General features: G+C 43.9%; 1 protein-coding gene across 1 annotated transcript in view; it reads right to left on the bottom strand.

Annotated features, from left to right (window-relative positions):
* Nucleotides 1–25,752, bottom strand: part of PLD1 (phospholipase D1) — a 174,170-nt gene that overhangs the window by 48,935 nt on the left and 99,483 nt on the right. Inside the window, exons 9-18 of the mRNA XM_054982555.1 lie at nt 17,101–17,253; nt 16,211–16,360; nt 14,768–14,851; nt 11,070–11,151; nt 7,251–7,361; nt 5,843–6,049; nt 4,453–4,654; nt 3,220–3,348; nt 2,323–2,441; nt 595–708 (exon numbers count right to left, since the gene is read on the bottom strand). Of these exons, the coding sequence (XP_054838530.1) occupies nt 595–708; nt 2,323–2,441; nt 3,220–3,348; nt 4,453–4,654; nt 5,843–6,049; nt 7,251–7,361; nt 11,070–11,151; nt 14,768–14,851; nt 16,211–16,360; nt 17,101–17,253 (1,351 nt within the window). The remainder of the gene's footprint in view (nt 1–594; nt 709–2,322; nt 2,442–3,219; nt 3,349–4,452; nt 4,655–5,842; nt 6,050–7,250; nt 7,362–11,069; nt 11,152–14,767; nt 14,852–16,210; nt 16,361–17,100; nt 17,254–25,752) is intronic.

Raw genomic sequence — 25,752 nt, 5'->3', positions numbered from 1 at the left:
GGAAAGCAAAGAACATAGGTGATTGGAAAGTAAAATGAATACAATGTTATATCTTTTAATATCTTGATTGCTAATATATATTATTATGCTAGTATTATTTTATGTAGGATATGTGATTTAATTGAGGCATCCAAAGGGAAATTTATATTATAGAGTATTTTTAGTAGAGATTAAATAAGCTTAGAGAAAAGAGTATTAAATGTGTGTATAATAGGATATATGAGATATTACATAATTAAATAATAAGATAGACTTAGGGTTGGAAAACTGTTGGAAGTCAACAAAAAGGGGGGAGGAAAGGGAGGTGGTTAGAAAAAGATTTATAAGGGGGTAATGTATGTTTTGAATAATATTATAATCTAATTCAATAAAAAAAATTTGGAAAAAAAAGAGTTCTCAGTGCAAAGAAAGATAACTGGGCACAGTGTCTCTGGAGATGTCCAAGAAGTTAGTACAGTCTATTAAACAAAAAAAGGCATTTGACAGAGAAGACTGTGGCAGTTTCAGGGATCTCCTTGGCGGCTTCTCGCTAGACAAATCCAAAATCAACCCTCATAGCAGATGGAAGACGGACACGTACAACAACTGTCCTACCTGAACAGTGGCGCGCACAGCCTCAGGGACTTGGTACTGCAACTCATCAGCTGTTCGTTGAGATTTTGGCAGCAGGAAAGGGTAGGAGAGGGATCGGTATTTGGATTTCATGATCTTTGAAATGAAAACAAAGAAGCCCGTTAAAATACATAAAACTGTATGTCAGATTTAGAGCCAAGCTAGATCTGATGTTGAGAGGTTTACGAGCACTTTTCCCCTCCCTTCACTCATCAACACTTTCCTCACCTCACACAGGCTTTTATTATGGTTTGAATGCAGAAGGTCTTGTGTTTGATTCTTAACATCTCCAGTAAAAAGAATCTCAGACAGCAGTTTTTTGGAAAGACCTTTCTCTGTCTGAGAACCCGGAGTGCTGCTCCCAATCAAAGTTGACAAGACTCAGCTCAACAGACTGGGGTTTGACTCAGTATATGGTAGGTTCATGTACACAAGGGAGAAAAGGACACTCACTCTAATAGTCTGGGATGGAAGAGGTTTAACACACACCACACACACACTCCTGCACTGCAGCCCCAATCCAAATCATGGTGCTTGCAGCTGCTATTTCCCACCTTCAAATCTAAGTTTGGCTCCTTATATCACACTTGTTTTGAAGTTAAGTTTCTGAGTTGCATTTAGATGTTTTTTCCAGGACAAAAAGGAAAGGGGAAAAGAAGATGCAGAAATAAAGTTACATATAGTGGAACTGGCATATGTAAAAGAACAGCATGAGTTTGGGGCAAAACAGGTTTCAAGAAAAGATTTGGGTAAGAGCTATAAAGCTTGAAACAATCACTCTGCTCAGATTCAGAGTATGAAACTCACAGTTGGGAATGTTTGATTCCTGAATGTATATAAAAAAATCACAATCAATTTCAAGTTACTTTAGGATAACTGGTATCAAAGATCAAGATCGGTAGTTGTGTTAGTCTGTCTGTCTGCAGTGGAAAAGAGCAAGAGTCCAGAAGCACCTATAAGACTTATAAAATTAGTGCTAGGATATGTGCTTTCGTGAGCCACAGCTCACTTCTTCAGATTCTACTGAAGAAGTGAGCTGTGTAAGAAGTGAGTTGTGGCTCACGAAAGCTCATACCCTACCACTAATTTTATTAGTGTCTTATAGGTGCTATTGGACTTTTGCTCTTTTCCCCTGGTATCCAAGAGTGATCTAGTGCCAAACTGCAGTGAGAAAAAGTTCATTTTGGAAAAAGTTTGGATTTTTATTCAACATTTGATTTTTTTTTAAAGTAAAAATTGATTCTACCAATTCCAGTTAAATTCAGCAACTTCAACATTGCAACAATTACCAACTTTGAACTTGGGGTGAAATTTTAATTTCCATAAGCTTGTAGATGTACAAGCCTAACTGCCCACAGGTAAGCTTGTACATGCCCTAGGCTAAAATATGAGATTCTGAACCACAAGAAACCTGTATAAATTAACCCATTTTTGTCAATTATTTTGCTCCTGATTGTCATTGGAGGGAAATAGAGTCACATGGAGCCTTCCTCTCAACTTTTGAAAATTGTGCTGAGCCCTTCTCAGCTAGCTTTATTATTGTTGTTGTTGTTGTTGTTGTTAAAAGGAAAGCTAAGGCTCTCAAGATGCCGCATCAATGCAACATTTTGTAGTTTATGGAATCTCAAAATACACAGACATCTGCCTAAGTTCAATATATAATGTACGAAACTACAAAAAGATTCAGGTTCTCTGTCAATGCAAACCCACCTTTGTGAAATTCCAGCGCTGAATAAAATGTCGAGCTACATCGCGGGCAGCTTTGCCGTGCACAACGGAGGCAACATCATGCCATGGCATCCTTGGCGTAGTATAGCGATCGATGAAGTCTATGGAGACAGGAATACAGTGTACATCAGAAGCATCACAGGATATTCAGACAAGACACAAACATCCTTGCGCACAATGGCTTGGGTCTAGCAAAACTCCTTTCTCACCTTCACCTTGCTGCTCCAGCCCGAAATAACCCCTGAAAGGCTGCTTGCAATTCCTCTCTTTCCCTTTTCCCTCTCCTACCTCCACTACCTCCCCTCATTAGTTTGTAATAGTTTCATTTTAGTTTGTTTTGGAGCTTAGTTATGACTGCAAGGGACAGCATCCAGGAAGGGAACCCTTCCTCCCAGCCATGCTCTGATGATGACTCCCCCTTCCTCATATTGTTCCAAATGCAATGCAGCCTGTAGCTTGACATACACCGTTAGGACTGCATATCCCATAACCAGGCTGGGAACAGCCAATCATATTTTTTGCAGAAAACTGAAGGATGTTCAGGAAAGGGATTGCAGCCCATGGTGTGCACATGCATCCTAATTTAAGTTCTGAAAAATGGGGTTTGCTTCTTTTTGCATTGTTTCAGAAACCAGAGGTGACAGCTGGTCAACAGAAATATGAGTTCACCCTATGGCATGTAAAACCTCTCTCAAGCCACTTTCTAATCTCTTTAAAAAGAAATTGTTTTCTGCTTCAATGAACACAGAAGTTGAAGTTCCTGTGTACTGGTCCTAAAATACCTGAAGAAACAAAACTGGGGGAGACTTCATTGATCACAGACGGAAAGAACACACTCAAGGACAGACAGAGGAAAGGACCCTGCTTCATGACACTTACCGGCAAAGGGTTTATCCAGCTGAACCCAGTCCTTGAAGACAAAGTTGCAATAATCCTTTCCGTGCCAGAACCGTGTTTCTCCAAGAAGTTCACCAACACCCGTCTTCAAGCTGCGGATTGAGCCTTTATCTGCCCAGGCAAATTAACATATATTTTGCGAGAACTTCTTGCTAAGAATCAACACAGCAGGGACAAAAGCTACCATTCAACTGGCAGGATGTTAGTTATTTATTTAGACTGCCTGTCCAGTCAAAGACGCTCTAGGTGCTGGGCAAGTTAAAATCAGACCAAACAATAAACTAAACATATCTTTCTACATAAAAGGGAAACATTGTTCCCGACGATGCACTTTTATCCTGGTGTGCCTGTGCTGGCCAATGCAACCTCCAGAGGGAGCCACCGCTGCAGGACAGCCAGGTGAACCCGCCCGCCCTTCCGGAGGGAGCTGCCACCATGGGACAGCCATGCGAGCTGGCCCCTCCGGAGGACGCTGCCGCCACAGGATGGCTAGGCGAGCCCGCTCCTCCGGAGGGAGCTGGCCACTGCACGACGAGCCCCTCCAGAGGGGCCAGGTGAGCCCCTCCGAAGGAAGCCACTGCTGTGAGAAGACCAGCATTCCCGGGTTTTCTAGGGCCTGTATTTTTTTAAATGGGCTGTGTTGCTAGTACAGGAATAAAAACAGCAAGGAGCCTGGCAAAAAACGCCATCCCTCTTCAGTTGAGTTTGAAAGCCTTCTAGTTCAGTGTGCAAGGCCGGTAGGTTAGCACTGGCCTCACCTCTTTGGCAGAACGGTGGCAGAAAAAGCCCTCCCAAGGCTGGTCTCAGCCAGCCTAACTTCAGCTAATGCTGGTTCTCATAGGAGGGCACCATCCATGGGTCTTTAAATCCAGAAACAGATGGGGAGCCCTAGTTAGTTAGTAAATCTCACCTCAGCCAAGCTCATTAGGTACCCTTAGGCAAGACATTAGATTTCCGCCTCAAACTTTTTGTCTGTAGTATGGGGATACTGACCCAGGGCTGTTGAAGGAATACTGACATAATGTATGTGAGCCCTTTTGCATGCCCTTTTAAGTGCTACATAAATGCTAATGACGTTTTACTTGTTTCTAAGTGGAAATACACGTCAAGCCCTGGAGAAAGCAAGTCAGAAAACAAACTTGGTTCCCCAGGTCTTCTGACTTTATGCACTATTATACTCACAGACGAGCAAAATTACAAGTAAGCATCACTCACGTGACTCGCTGTCAACGCTGCTCACGCTGTCCGCGTGATGTAAGCCATGCCGGTGGAGTTGCTTGTAAATGCTGAACCGGGCAAATTTCCTGGTTTTCCCTACCCCTTTCATTCTTGACAAATCTGGCACGTTGTCACCGTTTTCTTGCAAGGGCAGCTTTGGTGGGGGTTGTGCCTCCGGATGAACCGGCTCAGCCAAAGACTGAGGAGAAATAAGATGCAGCTAAGAGCCAGACTGTCCTGACCTGGATAGCCTAGGTGAGCCTGATCTCGTCAGATCTCAGATGCTAAGCAGGGTCGGCCTTGGTTAGTAATTGGATGGGAGACCTCCAAGGGAGACCCAGGGTTGCTATGCAGAGCCAGGCAATGGCAAACCACCTCTGAAAGTCTCCTGCCTTGAAAACCCTGCCATAAATCAGCTATGATTTGAAGGCACTCACCATGGCGGGGGCGGGGGGGGAGCCTTCCAAGAAACATGCTCTTGTTGAATGCAGGCGGGAGAATCAAAATGGATCTCCCCTCAAATGCTTTCCAGCTGGCATTAAACGGGGGTGATGATGACTAGATGAATCCATACTTCCATGTGAGGAATGGAGATAGAGAGGTTCTGCCTGCGGACAACCCCACCTGGCCTCGCCTGCCCACCTTCCCACCCAGAAGCCAGAGCAGCGAATATTCCTTCCCCTCCTTGTTTCCTAAATGTCTTGAAGCACAGGGCAACAAGCGGTGTGTGAACCACGGGCTCTTTGTGAGAAGTTGGGGAGCCCTATGGGACATGCATGACTTTCTACGCTTTTTTGAGGCACCTTAGAAATGAGAAGGGAAGGAGTATCAGTTGTTCTGGCTCCTGAAGGGAAGAGGCAGCAGGAGGTAAAGTCAAGAGAGCAACAGATAATGAAGCTCCCTCCACCACCACCACATATGTGCCACCTGAGGCCACAGGTGGCAAATTACAGGGCCAGTCCTGAAAGGGGATGCAGTTGCTGTAATGTGTGCAAACACAGCAGATCAAAAGTAGGACTGCAACAATCGCACAACTTGCAGCAGCTGCATGTCGACTCAAGACCTCTAGAAGTCTGGCATATCATATTCTTGGGGTTTGCTGGGTGTACGAAATGACCCTATCAGCTGGCCGTATACTGCTTTAAGGAAAGACGGGATTTATTTACTAGGCTTTCTGTCTGTGGCCCAAAAGCCAAAACTGGGCAAGAAATTGAATCAGTTGTGGGGAGGGGGGGGGGGGACGGACTCATGTCAAACATTACATGGAAATTCTCTACAGTCAGCCTGAATGCCGAAACAATATGAGATCTACCTTCATAAATCTACATCTTGTACATCTTTTACATGTTCTGAGATCAAGAGCTGAGACTGTTGAGGCCATACATACGGTAAGGTTCATCGAAGATGTGGACTTGGTTGCGTTCATCCGTTTCGCACTGCCAACATCGGTCAGCCGGTGCTCGTCATCATCCCACCTGCCATAAGCCAAGTCGATGCCTCCAACAAAAGCAACGGACTGGTCAATTACCACCAGTTTCTCATGATGAGCCCACAAATAAACTGAAGATGATACATGATCTGGGTGTCTCATGACCTGCATGAAAAATGCACCCAAGTTATATCAGTCACTAAGCAGTTAAAGAAAAATATGGAAGGACCCCAGAAGATGTCACTCTTCACATTTACATACAATGCAAGTTTGATGAAGACATTTTTCTTTATTTAATAATGGATTAAACGAATGCTAGAGAATCTCCAAGATTAGGACAAAGGCAAGACACAGTCGTTACAGTCTTGGACCGGGACTTGGGAGACCAACTTTCAATCTCCACTCACCCATGAAACTAACCTACTGCACAGGAAAGAGCAAGAGTCAGGTAGCACCTATAAGACTAGCAAAATTTGTGGTAGGGTATGAGCTAGTCACAGCTCACTTCTTCAGGAAAGTGCTTTTTACAAAAAATGTATATAGAATGTGTACAGCATGCATTATCTGTTTGCTGTATCTATTATCCTGCTCGCACTATCATGTCCAATATTTTTTGCTGTTTCAAATTTCTGCAATCCTAGCCCGATTACGTTGTTTATTAGATGATATATCCTGTTGATTGCATTGACTTACTCTGTCCTTGAGCCTCAGTGAGTAAGGCAAACTATAAATAATGTAAATAAATACAGTAAAAAACAACAGGTTCTGGGGTTAAGCCCTGACATCAAGAAGACATAGCTTATTGATATGCAGTGAGAAATATTGTTCCTTTCCAGAGGAAGAGCTAGAGTGACATTAACAATGTGTTCCGTGCAAAAGAAAGGAGTGGGAGTCTGGAACTTTTATATTTTGACAGAAACATCAGCTTTCTACACATGCTCCGAAGCTCTGTTTATTACCACTTCACACCTTCCTATACTGAGCCTTGGCATCCAACAACTGAATCTATTCTGCATCATTTCTGATAGACTTGAAGCAGTACAGGATTAAGTAAAAGGTAAAGGTAGTCCCCTGTGCAAGCACCGAGTCATTACTGACCCATGGGGGGATGTCGCATCACGACATTTTCTTGGCATTAACCACTGAAAAATATCCCATCTCTTTGCAACCTTATATGTGCAGTGCATGAGTTCTGCCCCTTCTCTCAAACACAGCTTCTTCCCAATTTTGAGCTTGGGAACTTTTTAATATAAAGTGAATGCAAATCTTGCTACACCAGAGAAACTATAAACCCAGCCCAGAGCCTAGTACATCTCATGCTTTAGAGATATTAAGCCACAACTATGGCTACAAAGACCAAGGCTACCTTAATGTTGGGATGCAAACGCATTAGAGTCCGCTTGCTGTATTCGCTGTTGATGCCGAGAGCAAGCTCCACTTCTTTGTAGAGCATCACAAAGATTCTCACCCCTTGTTGCTGTCGAAACAAAAAAAATACATTGCAGAGTTTGTGCTTATATGATATGACTGCTTATACAAAACTCCTGCTTGGTTAATAAAACATCATGTTACATACTCTCCACTTCCCCAAGTGGTGAGAGGTTCGTAGATTGTATCAATGAGTTCAGAAAGTTAAGTATAGGCAGGGTGCTTTTATTTTCAGGCTCTAGGGCAATTTTTTAAAATCAGTTTTCCTTACAACCATGGTTTGGTTCAGCTGTCCCATGAAACCATGGTTAACTATGGTTAACGTGATCATCTGACTGTGGGACGCTCCACCATCTGATATTAGACAGGGTCTGTCACGGTGGGATTTGAAATAATTATTTGAAGAAGATTAAACTTAACAATGGTTTTGCCTTACACAGGAATGTGGACATTCTGGCTTGTTTCCCAGAGCTGCTCTTGCGGGCTGGGATATCAGCCAGGTCTCAGTGGGAGAGATGGAGAAATCAACAGACTCTGAAATTACTGTTTCTCAAAGCAAACCAGGGCCTGTATGACTGTCTACAAGTTGAATCACGGTTTCATAAACTAACCAATGTTATAATAAACCATGGTTGAGCATTACATCAGAATCAAGCCAAGGAATCCAAGTATTTTAAGAAGAAACCTTCCTGACTCTTGTTCACCATTTCATAATAAAACATCTCCTTTATGTGAACATAAGAAGAGCCCTGCTGGATCAGACCAGTGTCCCACCTAGTCCAGCATCCTGTTTCACACAGTGGCCAACCAGTCGTCCTGCTGGAGGACCACCATATAGGGCATAAAGGCCAAGACCTTTTTCTGATGTCTCCTTATACTGGCATTCAGAGGTTTGTTGCCTCTGCATACAGAAGTTCTGTTTACTCACCATGGTTAGTAGTCATTGATGGACCTTCCCTCCCTGAATCTAATTTCCTTTTAAATCAATTTATGCTCATAGCAATCACTACATCCACTGGAAGTGAGCCCCACAATTTAAGGACTCTTTGAGTAAGTATTTCCTTTTATCTGCCCTGAATCTATTGGACATCAACTTCATTGGGTGTCCCAGAGTTTTAGTATTAAGCATTGGTGCATGTCTGCTTGAAAATGCCGGATTGTTTGATCTCTTGCTCAGGCCTAAAGGACAAGATAATATCCAGGACAGGAGTCTGTTTTCCTACAAGGGGATAATCCATAAGAGCTTTAAAATGCACTGACGGTGACCTGGCCAAGACCTTTCATGATCATGATGTAAAGACCCCATTTTTAAAACACACACACCTTTTGCCACAAGCTTAATGATATGGTCACAGCAACATTGCAATAAACTATGAACAAAGCCAAATAATATTCTCTGCTAATTAGATCCCTATATCCTTGCAGAAGACCGATGCCTACCATTACCAGTGTAATGAGAATCCATTCCAGATGCGGACACACACAATAAATCAACCTGTGATGCGATGGAATCTTCATGAAAAGCCAATTTATACTATCTGTATTATTGCCACTTCTATAAGCAACAATTTATTCTCAGGGAGCCCCCCCCCCCCCCGGCCAAAAAGAAATGCCCAAAAGGAGTAAAGGGTGTCATTACTAACCTTGATTTTTAAGGTCTGGGGGTGGTTTATCTAACCTGGAATAAAGCAGTGCTTTATGTGAGCTCTTATAGCATAACGGCTGTGAAGAGCAAGCAGCGTAACTCACCTCTACCACAACTCATCAGATGGCCTTAGTCAAGCCTCTTCCTTTAGCCTTTGTTCACTTTCCAACAGGTGGATGGTAATATTGGCCTACCTTGCTACCCCCAGCCCCCAGATAGCCCCCAGATAGCTTTCCCATGGAGAATAATGGAGAGTGGCTGAGGGCAGCTTCTTCAGAGGCCCAACTGGACCTTGGGCTCCAATCTTTCTGAAACTTGAAAGACGACCAGCAGGAGTAGATTCCCTGCAAATTTGGTGGATTTTGCTTGAAAAATGACCTCCCCTCCCCAATAGTTTTCCTTATAGTAAATAACGGCCAAATTCATTGCTCTGTCGTCAATGGAGAATCTTTCCAGATTTCAGGATTCCCAGATTTTTTTTTGAGATAACAACATTTGATGTATATACCACCCTTCAGGACAACTTAACACCTACTCAGAGTGGCTTACAAAGTATGTTATAATTATCCCCACAACAATCACCTTGTGAGGTGGGTGGGGCTGAGAGAGCTCCTAGAAGCTGTGACTGACCCAGCTGGCTTCAAGTGGAGGAGTGGGGAACCAAACCTAGCTCTCCAGATTAGAGTTCTGCCGCTCTCTTAACCACTACACTAAACTGAATCCTGGATCTAGATTTCTTGGATTTTGGGGGGGGGGATGCACACCCTTAAGACTTGCTGAGGACGAAACACTGTAAAGCGCCTGAAATGTACTCTATTTACTAAATATTGGCCTGTATTCTCCTCATTGCACTCAGCAACGTCTGACGCCTTCCTCTAGACTAAGGTGCCTTCCTCCAACTTAAGTGTCTTTTCTGCCTACAGCTGGAGGAAGGCTTCAGACTCTGATAAGCAGAGCGGCAGGATACAGGCCAAAAGCATAACATGCTGTGAATAACATAACAGGAAACAGGCAAACAGACCGGTCATCTATTGCAGCAGTTCTGAGCTATTTCACAGCCTTGGCTTTTTAATTCATCATCCAGGAATAAAATTTTCAAGAAGTTTCCTCTGCAGCCTGGACATTTATTATTACACCTCCATTGCATCGTGGAGTGGTTGGCCATTGGCTTTCTGGACTTATTCAGCACTACTGGAGCTTGGCAAATTGAGAGGAAGCTAGGACTCAGTTGTAACTGTATTATGCCGAGAAGGCAGGGCTACATATAAAGGCTAAGCAAAACATATAAAGACATTATTAGGGCAGAAAAAGTGGGACGTGAAGGGGAAATTATGGAAATTTGAAAGTTATTAATGGGGGGAATTAATAGAGATAGGGATCTTTACCATTTTAAGTGAAGTTTTAATTATCGTTAAGTTTAAGTTTTTAATAGATTTGATTTTAATGGATATTATTTAGTTTATTAAGGAAATATGGGATAATAACATATAGAGGGAATAGATAAGTAAGTAATAGAATAAGATATGGGTTGGAAAGCTGTTGGAAGTCTGAGAAAAAGGGGGGAGGGAAAGGGTGGGGGGAAATTGATATTTAGGTTTTTAAATAAAAACTCTATTTGTAATCTGTACTCACCTAATAAAAAAATTTTTTCAAAAAAAAGAAGAAGACATTATTAGGGCAGGTGGCCCTTATGAGGGCAGAAAGGCGGCGTATACATTTTATTTTAAAAAACTGTAAGTTTGCCCAAGGGGCTGTGGACAGGACTGTAGCTAGGCAGATCAATGATCCAATGTGTTATAAAACAGCTTCATATGTACAACTTTCAGTTGGCTTGGTTCCTTTTAAATTGATCTTTATTTAAACAAAATACAAAAAGGTTTCTCAACTTCAACCATCCGAGACCAGCCTAAACACAAATCAAAATTTTCTGCCCCTTTTTTTGCACTGAAGAATTCTGTGTGACTCAGAAGCTTCCTTCCAGCACTACGAGCGCTCATCGTTCCAGTGGCAGTTGCAAGCATCACTGGATAAACCCAGTGCCAGAAAGCTTCCACCAGGCAGCTTCCTGCAGCCCTGCCTGCAGAATCAAGGCAGCCAGCTCTGCACGCTCACCGCTTTCCGTCTCAAAATGCAGTCCAGCCGCCAGCGATTCCCTTCCACCACAGGCCGCTTCATGAATATCTCTGGGCTCAGCCTAAAAACCAAAGTTTCAGTCATATTAAAATCTATTTTAAAAGCTCTAATTTTTTTAAAAAAAGAAAACTTAGCATGTCTCAGAGCTCAACTGGAACCCCTGGAAAGCAAACAGTTGTGTGTTGAACAAAACAACGGCCTGATTCAGTATAAGGCAGCTTCACAATTAATTCAAAGCCAGTCCCTAGTACAGCTTTGCATTTCATCCTGGAACCTGTTTCGAAGACTCTGTCTGCATCAGTATGATACTTAGTTCATGCAATGCAACGGGCTGGGTAACTCTGCTGCAGGAGCAGCCATACTAAGGGCAGTAGGGCCAGGGGATTTACTTATTTGCTTCATTTACGACCTGCCTTTCTCCTCAATGGGGGCTCAAAGCAGCTTACATTGTTCTTGCCTCCAATTTATCCTCACAACAGCCCCATGAGGTGGGTTAGGCTGAAAGTGCCACCCAGCAAGTTTCCGTGGCAGAGGGGGGATTCAAACCCGGATCTCCCAGATCCTACTCTGACACTAACCTCTACACTACGTTGGGATAGATTGCTGCCCTTTGCTTCATCCTCTTTTGTAAACGGATGGTCATGTGTGTTACAGCTCAGAACTGGGAGAAATTTAAGTGCAAAAAGGGGAAGCTTAAACTTACCATCCTCAAGATGAAGCCTCCTGAGAGCGGAAAGTCAAGCGGAAGTCTTAAGGCACAGCTTGGATGACTCACGGGAAGAACGGTGGGAGTATATCTCTGCTAAACTAGCAAGGGAATTTTCTAAGCATTGCTTTGAGACAAGCCAGTTTCAGTTCCTATGTGATTCCCTTCTTTGCAGGCTGAGCCACGGTGTCATGGTACGATGCAGATATGGATGGGAGGAGTTGTGTTGCATGGCGCCAGCGGTGCCCTATGCGCTGTCCAAAACATGCCTGTCAATACTCCTGCCAATCAGCACACCAAATTGCAAAGAACCCTGCAACTTCTTAAAGAGAAGCACTTTCTTGAAGGAAGACGCCTGGATCCCTAACCAATAAATAAGAGACAGCTGTGCCTTTGTGGCACTGTAACCTCAAAAGGCTGTCAGAAAAACAGATCATAGGATACACCCTAGATCGCGGGTGGGCAGACTTCAGCCTTGCATGGCCTACTTGGAATTTCTATGGTCCTCACCACAGAAATCTATCAAGCAAGTGGGTTTGCCCAGGAGATCTGAGCAGTAAGAAGCATAATTTATATTCCACAATATAATCTTGCTTAAGAGCACTAAAAAGAACTTTGTAGAAAGGCCATCAAATCTGGCATTCCTTGCAAGAATCCCACCAACCAGCAACTACTAGAAGGCTTAGTTAAACATTATTTACAAAAACAGCATATCTGTTATTTACAAAAACAGCGTATCTGTTTTAAGCTCAGCTACAGGGTGTTAAAAGAAACAAACAAATCGAGTCCCCCTGGAATGATTTATTTTCTGAATGTACTTTCTATTCATGCCTTTTAACAAAGCTATAGTCTATGCAACAGCCAACATCTGTGACTGAGTCAACCGTCTATTGTTTGTAAAGAGAGCACACTGAGTAATTTGTCACCCATTTTGGGAGAACATCTGGATGAATCAATCAGGAGCTACTGCCACTCCAAGAAATGATATTAAAATGAGCACACACCCAATAGCCCGTTCCCAACATTCTCCTTTTTGCTTTCATTCTTAAAAGCGGATGGGTTGTATCTGGACTAATTTTTCTGCTCATAGAAAGGATGGGGTAATTTCCACCAATTCCTTCTTCCAGCTGCAGGCCCCCAATTTGCCTCTTGTGCTGTTCCTTGGGGTCCCCTGTCCCCCCAGAAGCAGCACTGTGGAGAACTCAGTGTGAGGGGGGTAGGCAGGAACATTCTGTTCCACTGCCAGAAGTGCCTTCTGTGAGCAGAAAACAACATCTGGATACAAACCCAAGATTCCATGTCACTCAACCATCACACAAGAAAGCAGAGGGTGGACTTGTGCAGACAATTCAGTCCACAGTGGGTTACACTGCATACAAAGGAACCAAATAAACAGACAAAAACATACCACGGCATGAAAGGGGGGGGGAGAGATAGGGGCTGTGTGAACACACAGCAGTGTGCATTAAAGTAACATTATTTCATACTTTGTATCTGACTTGTGGCACACTTACAAGTGTGATCCTAAGCCGAGCTGCATGCTTCTAAGTTCATTGATGCAACCGTGGATCAGACATTAAAGGAAAAGTCCCAGGAGGATGTGGCCTGGGGAACACCCAAAAGGTAGCCGAAGAGTTCTGTGTGACTCATTTTGCTTGGGAAGCTGCCCCCAACTAGGGCCATCCTAGCCCTGCCCACCCCCCAGCCATAGCATCCCAAAGAAAGGGGCTGGTGTGATGCGCCACTGCCGTAAGCTAGAGATGCAGGGAAGGACACGTTCAGAACATCCCCCACCGTGCTTATCTGGCCTCTCAATGGTGAGGGGTGCACCTGCATGGCCTTGCAGCAGTGAGGGGTGCACCTTCCCTGGCCTCGCTGCAACTGGCTGGCTAAGGGACAAGGCTGGCTCAATGGAGGGCATGCCCACCCAGCTACACAGCTTGGCCAGGCACCTCCTGCTAGGGGCAGGCCAGGCGGGCTCCCTCCCTTCTTTGGGGGGGTGCAGGGCTGGAACGGGCTGGGGTGGGGCCTTTTCAAGGGCTGTTTTCCCCTCACAATCCCTCGCTGCATGAAGCCGATGGGTTTATAAGCACTGCTGGCCACCCAAGTTATAAGGCTGCTCTGCCTGCCATGCTATACATGCTGACTGCTGTTCTGATCTCTGGTTTTCCTTTTTTAAAAACTTTACTCTGTTACTTCTGCTGGTTTTGTTGATGACTTTATGGTTTTTACTGACAGAGAAGGACAGTGAAGCGAATGCTGGCTCCCTCCCTCGCTCCATCACTTCTGGTCCTTACCTTCCAGCTCAGCCCTAAGACCAAAAAAGAGCTGGGTGGAGTGAAAAAAGTAGCTCATCTGTGCAATCTTCTGGAACAAAACATAAACCCCACCCGTCTGGTTCACACGTGAAAGGGGCAGACACTTTCCTGTCATGTTCAATGTGGCCTTTAATTGAGCTGATCTGACTTCCAGTTTGGACCTGACAGTCATTTTTACATGCGCTGCAGCTATTCTGCATCTTTCTGTTCAAAGACGTACTAGGCTCTGGGCTGGGTTTATAGTTTCTCTGGTGTAGCAAGATTTGCATTCACTTTATATTAAAAAGTTCCCAAGCTCAAAATTGGGGAAAAGCTGTGTTTGAGAGAAGGGGCAGACGCTTCAGAGCTTTGAATTCAGCTGCCGCAAGCCTGAGGAAGGAGAGTTCAAAACCATCCTTGTTTTCTCGCAATAACAGCTCTGAAGCATCTTCTGTCTTTTAAAACTTATTGCTTCTGTTTTGTTTTCATAGCCCAGTCTCTTGAAAAGGATTTTTGAACCAAAACTCTCTTTCTGTCTCTCAGAGATGGTTGGCTCTGCTGCCAAACCATCAGAACGCCACGAGCCAAAAGCTCTCTGAACACGGCAGCACTGTTAGAATGCCCCCTAGGAGGTTCCTCTGGACAACGAAGGGTAAACTCTGACAAATACTGACCACCAGTCTGTGATGAAAATCTCTTCTTTAGCTGCTTCCATGGCAGTGGCAACATCTTCAAAGTAACCTTTTGCATTCAAATACCTAAAAGCAAGGACAGTAACTTTATTTGGACAATACTTTATTTCTAACCAACTGAAGGAGAAAAGGGGGAAGGGAGGGGCAGCTAGATGTTAACTAACAGCAAGCAGGATTTCTTTCATGCTACGTATCAACAGGAATTAGGGAAGCAAAGTGTCAAGTGTTTCCTTATCTTAATTTTTTTAAAAAATAACTTCACTTGATTCTACGAATCATGGATGCAGCTGTATTTGCCAGGGTGTGGTAGCAAGCTTTCACCACTGAGGAAAATAAATGGGTTTCAAAAGCTGCCAAAGATATTCTGCACTGTGCTATGCCCTTCTTTGGGTTATGTAATGCTCCAAAACAGGTGAACATTCCAGTTTGGTGGTTATTGGCAAGTTTCAAACATAAGGGCAAAACATGGCTTCATTTTAATGGGAATGAGTCAGAAGGAGTCCTTTTGTGTTTCCTCTCCTCTTCCTCCCCCCTCCTTTCTTCCCACATGTGTAGCCAGGAAATGAAACACCTTCAGAGAAAAACATAGTTCGTCACTTCATTAGAATTACGTATGACAGTTGGTTTTCTGCCCTCTAAACCAGTATTAACCTGCGGGTTATTGAGATTTTTTTTTTTTTAAAAAAAGACCTGTGGGTTGGCTCATAAGACCCGCAAAGTTGGATCCAATGACTCCGTTCTGCTAAAGCTTCCTCCAAGGGTGGAAGATTTCCTCCAACTGAAAAAGCCTTTCTCCCATGGAGGAAATCTTTGTCTACTGGAAGAAGCGTTTAAAGGAAGGATTCAACTTAGGATCCGGTTTAGTGGCAGGAGGTGGGTCACAGGATCTAACCTGACGGTTTGCCATAAAGGAGGAAGTGTTTAATTTCCTATCCACATGCAAAGCGAGCAAGGAAAAAGAGGGAGTCCGCAGGCTCAAAGATTACTCATGCATATTCCTGTCATGTCAAGCTATTGTTATATGTGAATCTTGCTCAAGAATCTGACCACCAATTAAGGAGGTGTTTTATGTGGCAACATATACTTCCAGCCTACAGTTCGCTGTCTGGAGAACAGAACAACCTTTATAACACAGAAGCTAGACATCCCTCCTCCAAATAAATATCCTTCGATGCAGTGTTTATTATCAACAGAAGCCCAGAAATACTTCTGTTACTCAACAGTTTTTATTAGCATCTTGAAGACACTTGCATTTCTTTAAAAACCACCACCACCAATCTTCTCTCCTTCATGGTTGGAGAGAAGCTAAGATTGCCATCTTTTTTCTTGATAGTTCTCTTGTAGAAAGTAGAAAGTCAACAGTAAAGCATTTCCCATCATCTTATCTCCACACTAAGAAAAGCAATGAAAGCGCTGGGCCCTCACCACTTTGCCAACGTGTCCTCCTGGATGGCTGCATAAGAGCCAAATCTGTGATCTTTGAGAAAATTCTTGCCATTCTTCTGAACAAATTCTTCTATCCCTTGACCCCACCAGAGAGCATGCCTATAGCTGTTGCACTTCAGAATTAGCGACCTAGTAAAAGAAAGAGCAAATCACACAATCCAGTTCCCCATAATCTTAACCAGTCCTATGCTTTGTTGCTGGGATTGAATTTGGGACACTGAGAAAGCAAACATCTGGCCCAAATACCCTGACTACATGACAACGAGCAGATCCACAAATTAGTCTGAATATATAAAGCAATTCCAGTTAAGATTACAAACAGGCCCAAAGCACTTTGCAAAGCACAAATGCTAAATAAATAACAAGTGATACGTGAAAGCAAAAATTTGTGCAGGAACTTCTTACCTTCTATAAAAGAGTGATTTAATCATATTTGGAATGTAGCCTTACCCACTAAATTATTAGCAAAGGATGCAAAGAAATAATTTACAATGTACAGATATGTTTTGTGAATGCTAAGCAATTTTTATTATGTACCAGAAGGAAAAAGAGATAAAACAGACCCATTTCTTTTTATGAATAGTTCTACACACCCTTCTTCTCTGTATTAACCTATTATGTAATGTGCCCTGACCTGGATAGCCCAGGCCAGACCAATCTCTTAAACTAAGCAGGGTCAGATTGGTTAGTAATTGGATGGGAGACCTCCAAAGAAGACTAGGGTTGCTATGCAGAGGCAGGCAATGGCAAACCACCTCTGTTAATCTCTAACCTTAAAAACCCCAGCAGGGGTCGCCATAACTTGACTATGACTTAATGGCACTTTCCACCACCATTATATATACAATAATAACAACAAAATTTCTCACCTGGAAAGATTGTCAATTCGTAGCCCATATTTAGTTTCTGTTTCTTTCTTGCCAATTTTGATGCTGAATTCTTTATCCACCAGCAGAACAAAGGAAATGGCTCCGCTATCTGGCTTCATGTACATTAAAAAGGAGTCTTTTACTATTAGCCACCTAGGAAAAACAAGCACAAACGCATGTTCAGTAAGGCTGCAATATTTACAATGCGACTGTATAGTAGTGTTTCTCCTTATCTAAACTCACTGAGTTTGATGGGCTTAAACTGAAATAACTCTGCATGGGATAACCTGGTTAATCAATTAAAAATCTTTAAGCTCATTTTAAAAGTGCTCTTCACTCTTGGCAGCTGATTTCTTTCTTTAAAAAATGTTCACTATATTCAAAACAAGAACTTACAAAAAAAATCGCAGGCCTCATTGTGGAAGAGGCATTCCTTCTCCTCTAATATAAAGGAGGGAATGCCTCTTCTAAGGTGGTACTTGACGTGACATATGCACGCAACATCTGGAAACAGAAGAGAATGCCTTGTCCCACTGAGAACAACTGCCTTTTTATGCACATTTCCTTAATACAGAAGTGATACATTTATCTACTTAAATCAACCCAGCTTTCTTTCATTAGGATGACAATTCTGTAATATTCACTTTATTCAAATAGGCATGCCATGTGAAAATAGCGCAGACTTATTTAGAGCATTTTTATGCCATCTTTCCAGAAACTTGCCCAAGGTGGCTTACGAAATAAGAAAAACAAAACATTTAAACATATTAATTAAAATCAAGCACTGGAGTGTTTCGTAATGCCTTTCCCTACTCCTTTTTTCCTTGCAGTTTTCAAATCACAAGTTTGGATTATACTCTTTTGCTTGGTATCACTTATTTCTGCTTCAGGAAATTAAATGCTCAGATTCTCCAACACCCTCCCCCCACCCAAGGTTTTCCCAGCCACACACTTGAGAGCAGTTCACATTCCTTCAGGGAACTCTTAAGTGCTAAATGGTTCCAGGGCTTTAGAAAGTACTAGAATTGATAATGAGACATAGTTTGACCAGCTCAAGGCAAAAGGGGGGGAAAATCCACTCAGAATTTTCTTTCTTCTTTCTCACAAGCAAAGAATCTATGAGTATATGCAGCTGCCTGATACCAAGTTGGGTATTGGTCCCTCTAGTACAGCACTGTCTGCTTTGAATAGTAGCCGCTCTTCAGGGTCTTCCCCAGTGCTGATATCTTGATTTCAAAAAGCCCCAGGCCTGGTTTGCAAATGCATGTACATCACTTGATTTCCCACTGGGTGCTTATTTAACATCTGGGACAAAAATCTGGTGAAAGTCAGTCATGACAAAGTACCATTGAAATCAGCAAGGCTTAAATCTCGAGTGACTAAAAGTCCTATTCCATCGTTTTCAAGAGGATTTACACTGCAGTCTTAAACCATAATTACACCTTTCTAAGCCTACTGACTTCAACGGTTTTAGAAGGGTGCAGGTTTGCTTAGGACTGTACTGTTAGTTACAACCAACTTTTGCTGGATTGTGCCAATGATGATTAGCTGATGAACATCTGAACCAAGTCCACTTTAACCTGGTGTACTCCTATGGCAAGAGGTAGAATAGACTGAAGCAGCTCAGAATGCAGGTAGGAAAAAATCCCATTTTGAATGCTCCCTCTTATGTTAAAAACTCTCTACAAACAGCATCTTAAAGCTGGAAAGGTCCTTATAGGCCAGCTAGTCCAGCCCCCTGCTTAATGCCAAAAACTTTTTTCTCATGTTAATTATCTATCTGTTGGAGATTCCTTCCTTCCTTCCATTCATCCATCCACCGGGCAAACAACTGAAAGAGGCACCTCCAATTACAGCTTGAAGTGGTAAAGTCCATTCCACAATCTCAGCGTTGTATTTATTGCACACTACACATTTTAGCCCAATGGGGACTCAAGGCAGCTTACTTCATTCTCCCCTCTCCATTTCATTCTCACAACATCTCTGTGAAATGAGTTAGTCTGAGAGAGCGGGACTGGTCCAAAGTCACACAACAAGCCGCCATGGCAGTGGGGATTCAAACCTGGGTCTCCCAGATCCTAGTTTGACACTCTTAACCACTGGCTCTTCTACTGTATCATTCTGTTTGGGGAAGGAGGGGTATCGAAATCCTACGTGCACGATCTTGTGGATCTGTTCTGCTAACGGTGGTGTTTTCCACCAGCTTCCTGTGGTGTAGGAAAGTGCCATAATCAGTGGGACAGAACGGTGAGATCCAATGCTATCTCTGGTGCTTGAAGTGCCCATTCACACCTGCACATCACCTGTTAGTACTGTAGTGACAAAGTGATTAACACTGATGAGTGGCTCACCCAACGAGATATGATGTGTGGCCACAAGTGATTTCTATTTAACGAATAAATAAATGAATGGGGGAGGGGAGCTTTGTAACCTCTGAATAAATCTAATACCACGGAGCACCTAGAATTGCAGCAAGACTCGCACACTCTAGACTTCTAGTGGTTTATGTATAAAGGCACATTTACTTAATTCCATTAAAGTTAATGGAAAGCATACAGTGTCTGTGCTTTGGAAAAGGCTGCATTGCCAGGCAACAAGCTCTGCACCACAAAAACACAAATTTGGAGGTGAAAAAAAATGACAAGCTGGTTCTTCTATACTCCCAAGAGCTGTGGGAGGGAGCAGAGGTGTAGACCTTTTTAGTTGCAAACTATTTTTACCACCTGGTTTGTGCACATGTGCATGGCATACTGAAATGTTCATTTTCCACAGCCCAGTTCCCTGAATAGACACATTTACTCTGTGGCAAGAAGCAAAACCTCTTGGGGAGACAGAGTGGACTGCGGAGTCTCTCTAAAAGCACATTTTCCAGATCACTTAATGAGACCAACTTGTCTATCAAGATCTTGGTACTATCTGTTCTGGCACTGACCCTCCAGGGTTCCAGGCGGTGTCATGAGGCAGCGGTTCTGCAACAGTGAGGACTCCTCAGAGGAGAGGCCCAGAATCGACAGGAGCTGTCTTGCAGGAAAATTATGTGCTGGCGTGCCAAGACTTTAAAGCCAAAAGCTGGTTCAGAATCACCTCCATCCTCCAGCTCTAATTCAGCAGGTGAAGGCCACATAGCTGCTCCCAGCCCTCTGATATCACCTGCACCTTTGGAACGCCGCAGAAGAAGGCTGAGAGCAGAGTTACAGGTGAGGAGGCAAAGTGCACGTCTTTTGGCTTGACCCCAGCTGCCTCTTGATAGTGAAAATGAGTCTTTACAGGACTGTTCCTGAGAAGCCAAATGGGTGCATGACGTATGAGTGTGCAGGCTATAAAGCCTCCAGAGACGCTTCTGGGTGTGGACGCAACGTGTTTGTTAGGCACTGAACTGCCTACACTGCATTGATTGATTGCTGGAAAACCTGGCCTCGGCCTGAACGACTCTGGACTTCAGACACTCCCTTTGGCCTTATTATCTTGAGAAACTGAAAGAGATGCTGTAACCTGATACTGGAGGCCAGCATGCCAGTACAGGCAGGGAGGCCTTTCACTTCACCTACTACTTGATCCTTTTAACTCAAAATGCTTGGTACTGAACCAGTTGCCCTACAACTATTATTGAGCCAGAGCCACTGGTAAGTAAAGAAGAAGAATATCCAAATTGAGGTTCTGGTTTTCTTTTTCAGGCAATATTGAGACCTGTCTCCTTCTCAGCCATTTCCACTGCTTTTTGGAAAAAAAATCAGATCTCTCCTGAAGCTTTCCCGTTTTCCAGTCATTTTTCACCTTCAGTCATTTTCTTCTAAAAGCCACGAAGGACAAAGTTCTTCCTTTAAATCTCATCAGACTCCTCCTGTCCTTCCAGATAGAAAAACACCCATCTTTAAACTTCAGGAGCTGACCTGAGTATTTACGAATTATGAGCAAATCCTGGTGCCATCAGCAAAGTTCATTTGTCCTGCTGGTTACTGTCAGGCTATGGATAACAGGATATGGTAGACAGGTCTCTGTACCATTGCAACAAGAAGTCCAAGCTCTTGGTTAAATGGTTTTATTCAGAAATCCAATCACTTCCATATATATGTCCACAGAGTTACCCAGAAGCAACAAAGCATCTAAGCAGTACACGCTCCATTGACAGGAATAGAAACTTGAAGAAAGTACATCTCTAAATACCTCATCAATCCCCCCTCCCAACTAAACCACAGGTTTGCGCGGGAAACGGTCTGGGAATTTCTGCTAGGGTTTATACATCAGCCTAGACAGGACAAAAGGCATAAGATTAAACTGTAACATTTCAGACAGTGCAAGGTCGCTCCCGGGAGCTTCAAAGGAAGGAGATAAGACAGCTGTGTTTTCAGGATGCTTGAGAAACGAAAGTGATGATTAGAGCATTTGCCAATGACATTAAGGTACAGCATTAGCAATACATAGAACAATGACATGGATGTAGGGGTACGGACATGACAGTTACCTCACAGTAACATATGAATTAGTATATTCTTGGGTACTTTTCACACTCGTACTTTACAGTGTATCTGTACCTGTTTCGTGTCCCATGTTTACAGAGGTTTCACACTTGCAAGCTAGTCATGGGACGCAGTGCCACGCATAGTCCGCAGTATCCCCGATTTCCCCCCCTGCAGATATGCCACGATTTTAATTTTGAAGCTGCTGCTGACTTGCAGCTGACCCGATTAATGCCAGTGTGAACACTTTTGTCTCCTTTTGCTTCTCTCCCCCCATTTTCCTTGGGAACTGATTGGGCTGTGTGGATCTGACCACACCCACTCTCCTCAGCTCCCCGACTGCTTTGTCCGCCTCTTTTTTTTAATGTTTCAGCATTTGGTGGCAATGAGGCGAAGCATCCCTGGTCATCCAACTGACTGGCAGCAGGGAGCTGGGCACCCACCTGGCCTGGCCTGAGCGGGGAAAGCAGAGCACAGAGTGGGAGGGAGGTGGGCAGGGCTGGGGTCATGGGGTACAAGTGTGCATGCTTGCCCTCTGTGCCCCAACACCTCCATCTGAGCAACGCCCCCAAAGAACTCGGGCTTGGTATCATGGACAGCCCCAGCCGGGGGGGGGGGGGGGCGCTTCGGCTGTGCAGTGTGCAAGGCACTCAGTGAGAGGTCTGGGGCTGAGCCAACTTTATCTTTGCTCATCTGCCTCCTGCCCTTGCAAAATCCCAGCAAGTTTGTGAACTGGGGATTATCTGCGGCCCAGAACAAAGGAGGGTGGAAGGCTGGGAATGAGCAAGGGGTGCGGGAGACTCTCCCTCTGGCAAGGCCTCCACTCAGCCTCTCCTCTTTTCTGATTCCCATCCTTGTGCCCCCCTCTGCTCCTCCATCCTGCTACCGCGGCTTCCTCATCACATTTGAGCAGTTTGCTTCTCTACACTGCCTTCTCCTTTTCCTTGAGCTGATTAGTCTGTGTGGATCTACAAAACCCGCCCTCCTCAGCACCTCATCCGCTTTTCCTGTAATTTTTTTTTGGTATTTCTAAAGGACAGTAACGTTTCAGTGTTGTACATCTTTTTTTTTAAATCAATGGATAGGAAGCAACACTCTTACATTACTGCTGTTTGGGGAAAAGGTGCCACAGGAAATCACCACCAGTGATGTGCATAGGAGGGGTGGGATTTCAAGTGGTAACGTCACAATGTTACAACTAATGCGCAAACTTTAAAAAAGAAAATGGTGACATGAATTCCAAAGCCCACAAAGCCCACAACAAAACCAGGGCTTTGAAGGGAGTGTGAAACAAAACACAGGACACCAATTCGAAACTTCTCAGACACTGTAAAACACATGAGTGCTGAGCCAAATCTGTTGCAATCGTGGCGACTCCTCGGAAATGGCGCATTAACCCGTAAGTGCAAAAGGTACCTTAGCCAACCAGGCTAAAGGCTAGGCTAGAAACACTTGCTCTGCAACCTTTTGCCTACTTTGAGAAGGTGGTTTTAGATTAGCCTCTGAGTGTTAGAAGACTATAAATTCAATGTATACCATCTGAAGCTGTAATCTTTTGCACAGATACCTGGAGTGGAATGTCATTTCACCAAAGACACAATGATGGTAAAAACTTTCTCCACCTTTTCAATGTATATACGTGAAGTACATGAGTAAGAATGAAGAGCTAGGGGTTGTCAGAGACGGCCTATATACATATATATGTTTTTCAATTTTGATTTTATGGTGTGTTTTAATGCTCTGTTTTTAATTGTTAGCTGACTTGGTGATCCTCATATGCCAGAAAGGTGGGGTATAGATTCTGTAAACAAACAAACATGTTCAGCCCACCTTGACAACTGCCTTGATTCAAAAGCTCCATGGTTCTACATGCTGCTGCTATAGTATGAGGTATGGCCACATGGCTGTGTTAAAATACATAGAGTTCCAATGCAAATGCCGGCTGCAAATGCAATACTCATGAAGTTGTCTGCTGCTGAGTCAAATTGGTCCATCCAGGTCAGTATTATCTACAGTATTCTGACTGGCAGCAGCTCTCCAAGATCTCACTTCACGCTGGAGATACCGGGGATTGAACCTGGGAACCTTTTGCATGCAAAGCAGAAGCTCTGCCTCTGAGCCACAGCTCTGCCTCTTTGGAATGTTTGATGAGCCATGCCATATATTGCAACAGGGATGCAAAGACACAACCCTAGGTATTTTAGCTGATTGTTGTGAAAGGACAGCTCAAACCCCCAGCACTTGCCCAGGTACTGCTGCCCCCTTCTCTGGATATGGAAAGTTAAACATCCCTGTGACAAAGCTCTTCTTACTTCCTCACGATGCCCTAAGTAGAAAAGAGGCAGAGGTTCCTCTTCTTTTTAAGTCCAGAGGAGTTAGCCGTGTTAGTCTGTAGTAGCAAAATCAAAAAGAGTCCAGTAGCACCTTTAAGACTAACCAATTTTATTATAGCATAAGCTTTCGAGAATCAAGTTCTCTTCATCAGATGCCTGATCAAAACATCAAAAAAAGTTTTGATCAGGCATCTTATGAAGAGAACTTGATTCTCGAAAGCTTATGCTATAATAAAATTGGTTAGTCTTAAAGGTGCTACTGGACTCTTTTTGATTTTGCTTCTTTTTAAGGAACTCCATAAACAGTGATTGTCCTCTTCCCCTTCCCTCCTCAACATGCAGCAGATCAAAGAGGACGGGAAGGTCACAGCAAGGCCAGTGTTCCACTTTGCTCAGATCTCCCAAGAAGGCAGCTGTGCGGCTTTCTTCATTCTCAGGCATCCACATAAAGTAAGGCAATTGTGTTTCCAGATGCACTGTACTGTGTTAACCCTCACCAGCCAGGAGGCGGCGGCAGCAGCAGCAGCAGCAGCAGCAGAGGTGCAGTGAGCCTGAGCAGTCCTCCGACACCCAGGAATAAAATTTCAGGGGGTTCAATGGGCTGTAGCAACAGAGGGCAAAGTCCCGCTCTGCAAAGTCAATAGATGGTTAGCTAAATGCCACCCTCTACATACCTCTCTGAGGCTGGTGAGGCAGAGCTAAAGGGAATCCTTTAAAGGATCCAAGTCTTTCTCTCTGATCAGGAAATAGGAAATTGTGCCAATGTGTCCCGTGATGCTGCAGGCCAAGGCCTCTGGAGCAGTCTCCTTTCCCCCAGTGTGAGAGGATGGGCCTAATTACCAGCATTTAGCATTGGACTTCTGCCGCATTCACAAGTGCCTCACCATGCCAGCCCCCAATCCTGGCTCTGAGTGATCATAAATTCAGCCCAGCCCTAAGGGGAAATCTGCTCCTGTGTCCCCTTGCTAAAGGCTTGTCTCTGCCTTCCCCAGCTTGACAAGAGAGGAGTCTGACACCTGATGCAGCATAAAGTGGAACAGGCAACCAAGGTCATCAAAGAGCTCATCACTTTGTGGCAAAGTCGCTCTCTGGAAACAATGGCTCCAGTGTAAAAGTGGAGCCCTCTGTATTCAGGAAAAGATCTCAGTGTTGTGTTCCCGTTCCAAATTGAATGGTTTTTGTGACATGCTCCAGGACCGACTGGTGCTTCTCAATGTGGAAAGCACAGAGAATAACAAGCCAAGGAACACAACACACTTTCACCGAGTCGGCACTGGCAGGTTTATTTCATCTGCCACTAATGCCTAACGCAAGATGTCAAAGAAGAAAAAGACTCAGGATTACAAGACAGTGTTTGTGTTAAACGAGGAAAATTCATTCATGCAGAAGACGGAGCCATCTGAGAGAGTAAATTTGGGCAGCAACACAGGGAGAAGGGACTATACTGTATGTGGTGGGTGCTGGTTGGAAACAGACCCCAAAAGAAAGACAGAACTGGAGAAGCTCTCTCTAGGGCCAGGTTAACCTAGGATTATAATATGAACAATACTGGATTTTTAAAGAATAAAAAAGCACTCCCAAGCCACTAAATAATGAATGTAGGTAAAGGTAAAGGTACAAGGTACCCTGTACAACCACCGAGTCATTACTGACCCATGTGGGGACGTCGCAACATGAAGTTTTCTTGGCAGACTTTTTACGGGGTGATATATTGTCGAAGGCTTTCACGGCCGGAGAACGATGGTTGTTGTGGATTTTCTGGGCTGTATTGCCGTGGTCTTGGCATTGTAGTTCCTGACGTTTTGCCAGCAGCTGTGACTGGCATCTTCAGAGGTGTAGCACTGAAAGACAGGGATCTCTCA

The sequence above is a fragment of the Eublepharis macularius genome, chromosome 6 (assembly GCF_028583425.1).
Source record: "Eublepharis macularius isolate TG4126 chromosome 6, MPM_Emac_v1.0, whole genome shotgun sequence".
Lineage (NCBI taxonomy): Eukaryota > Metazoa > Chordata > Lepidosauria > Squamata > Eublepharidae > Eublepharis > Eublepharis macularius.
This window is presented reverse-complemented; position numbering and strand designations above follow the sequence as displayed.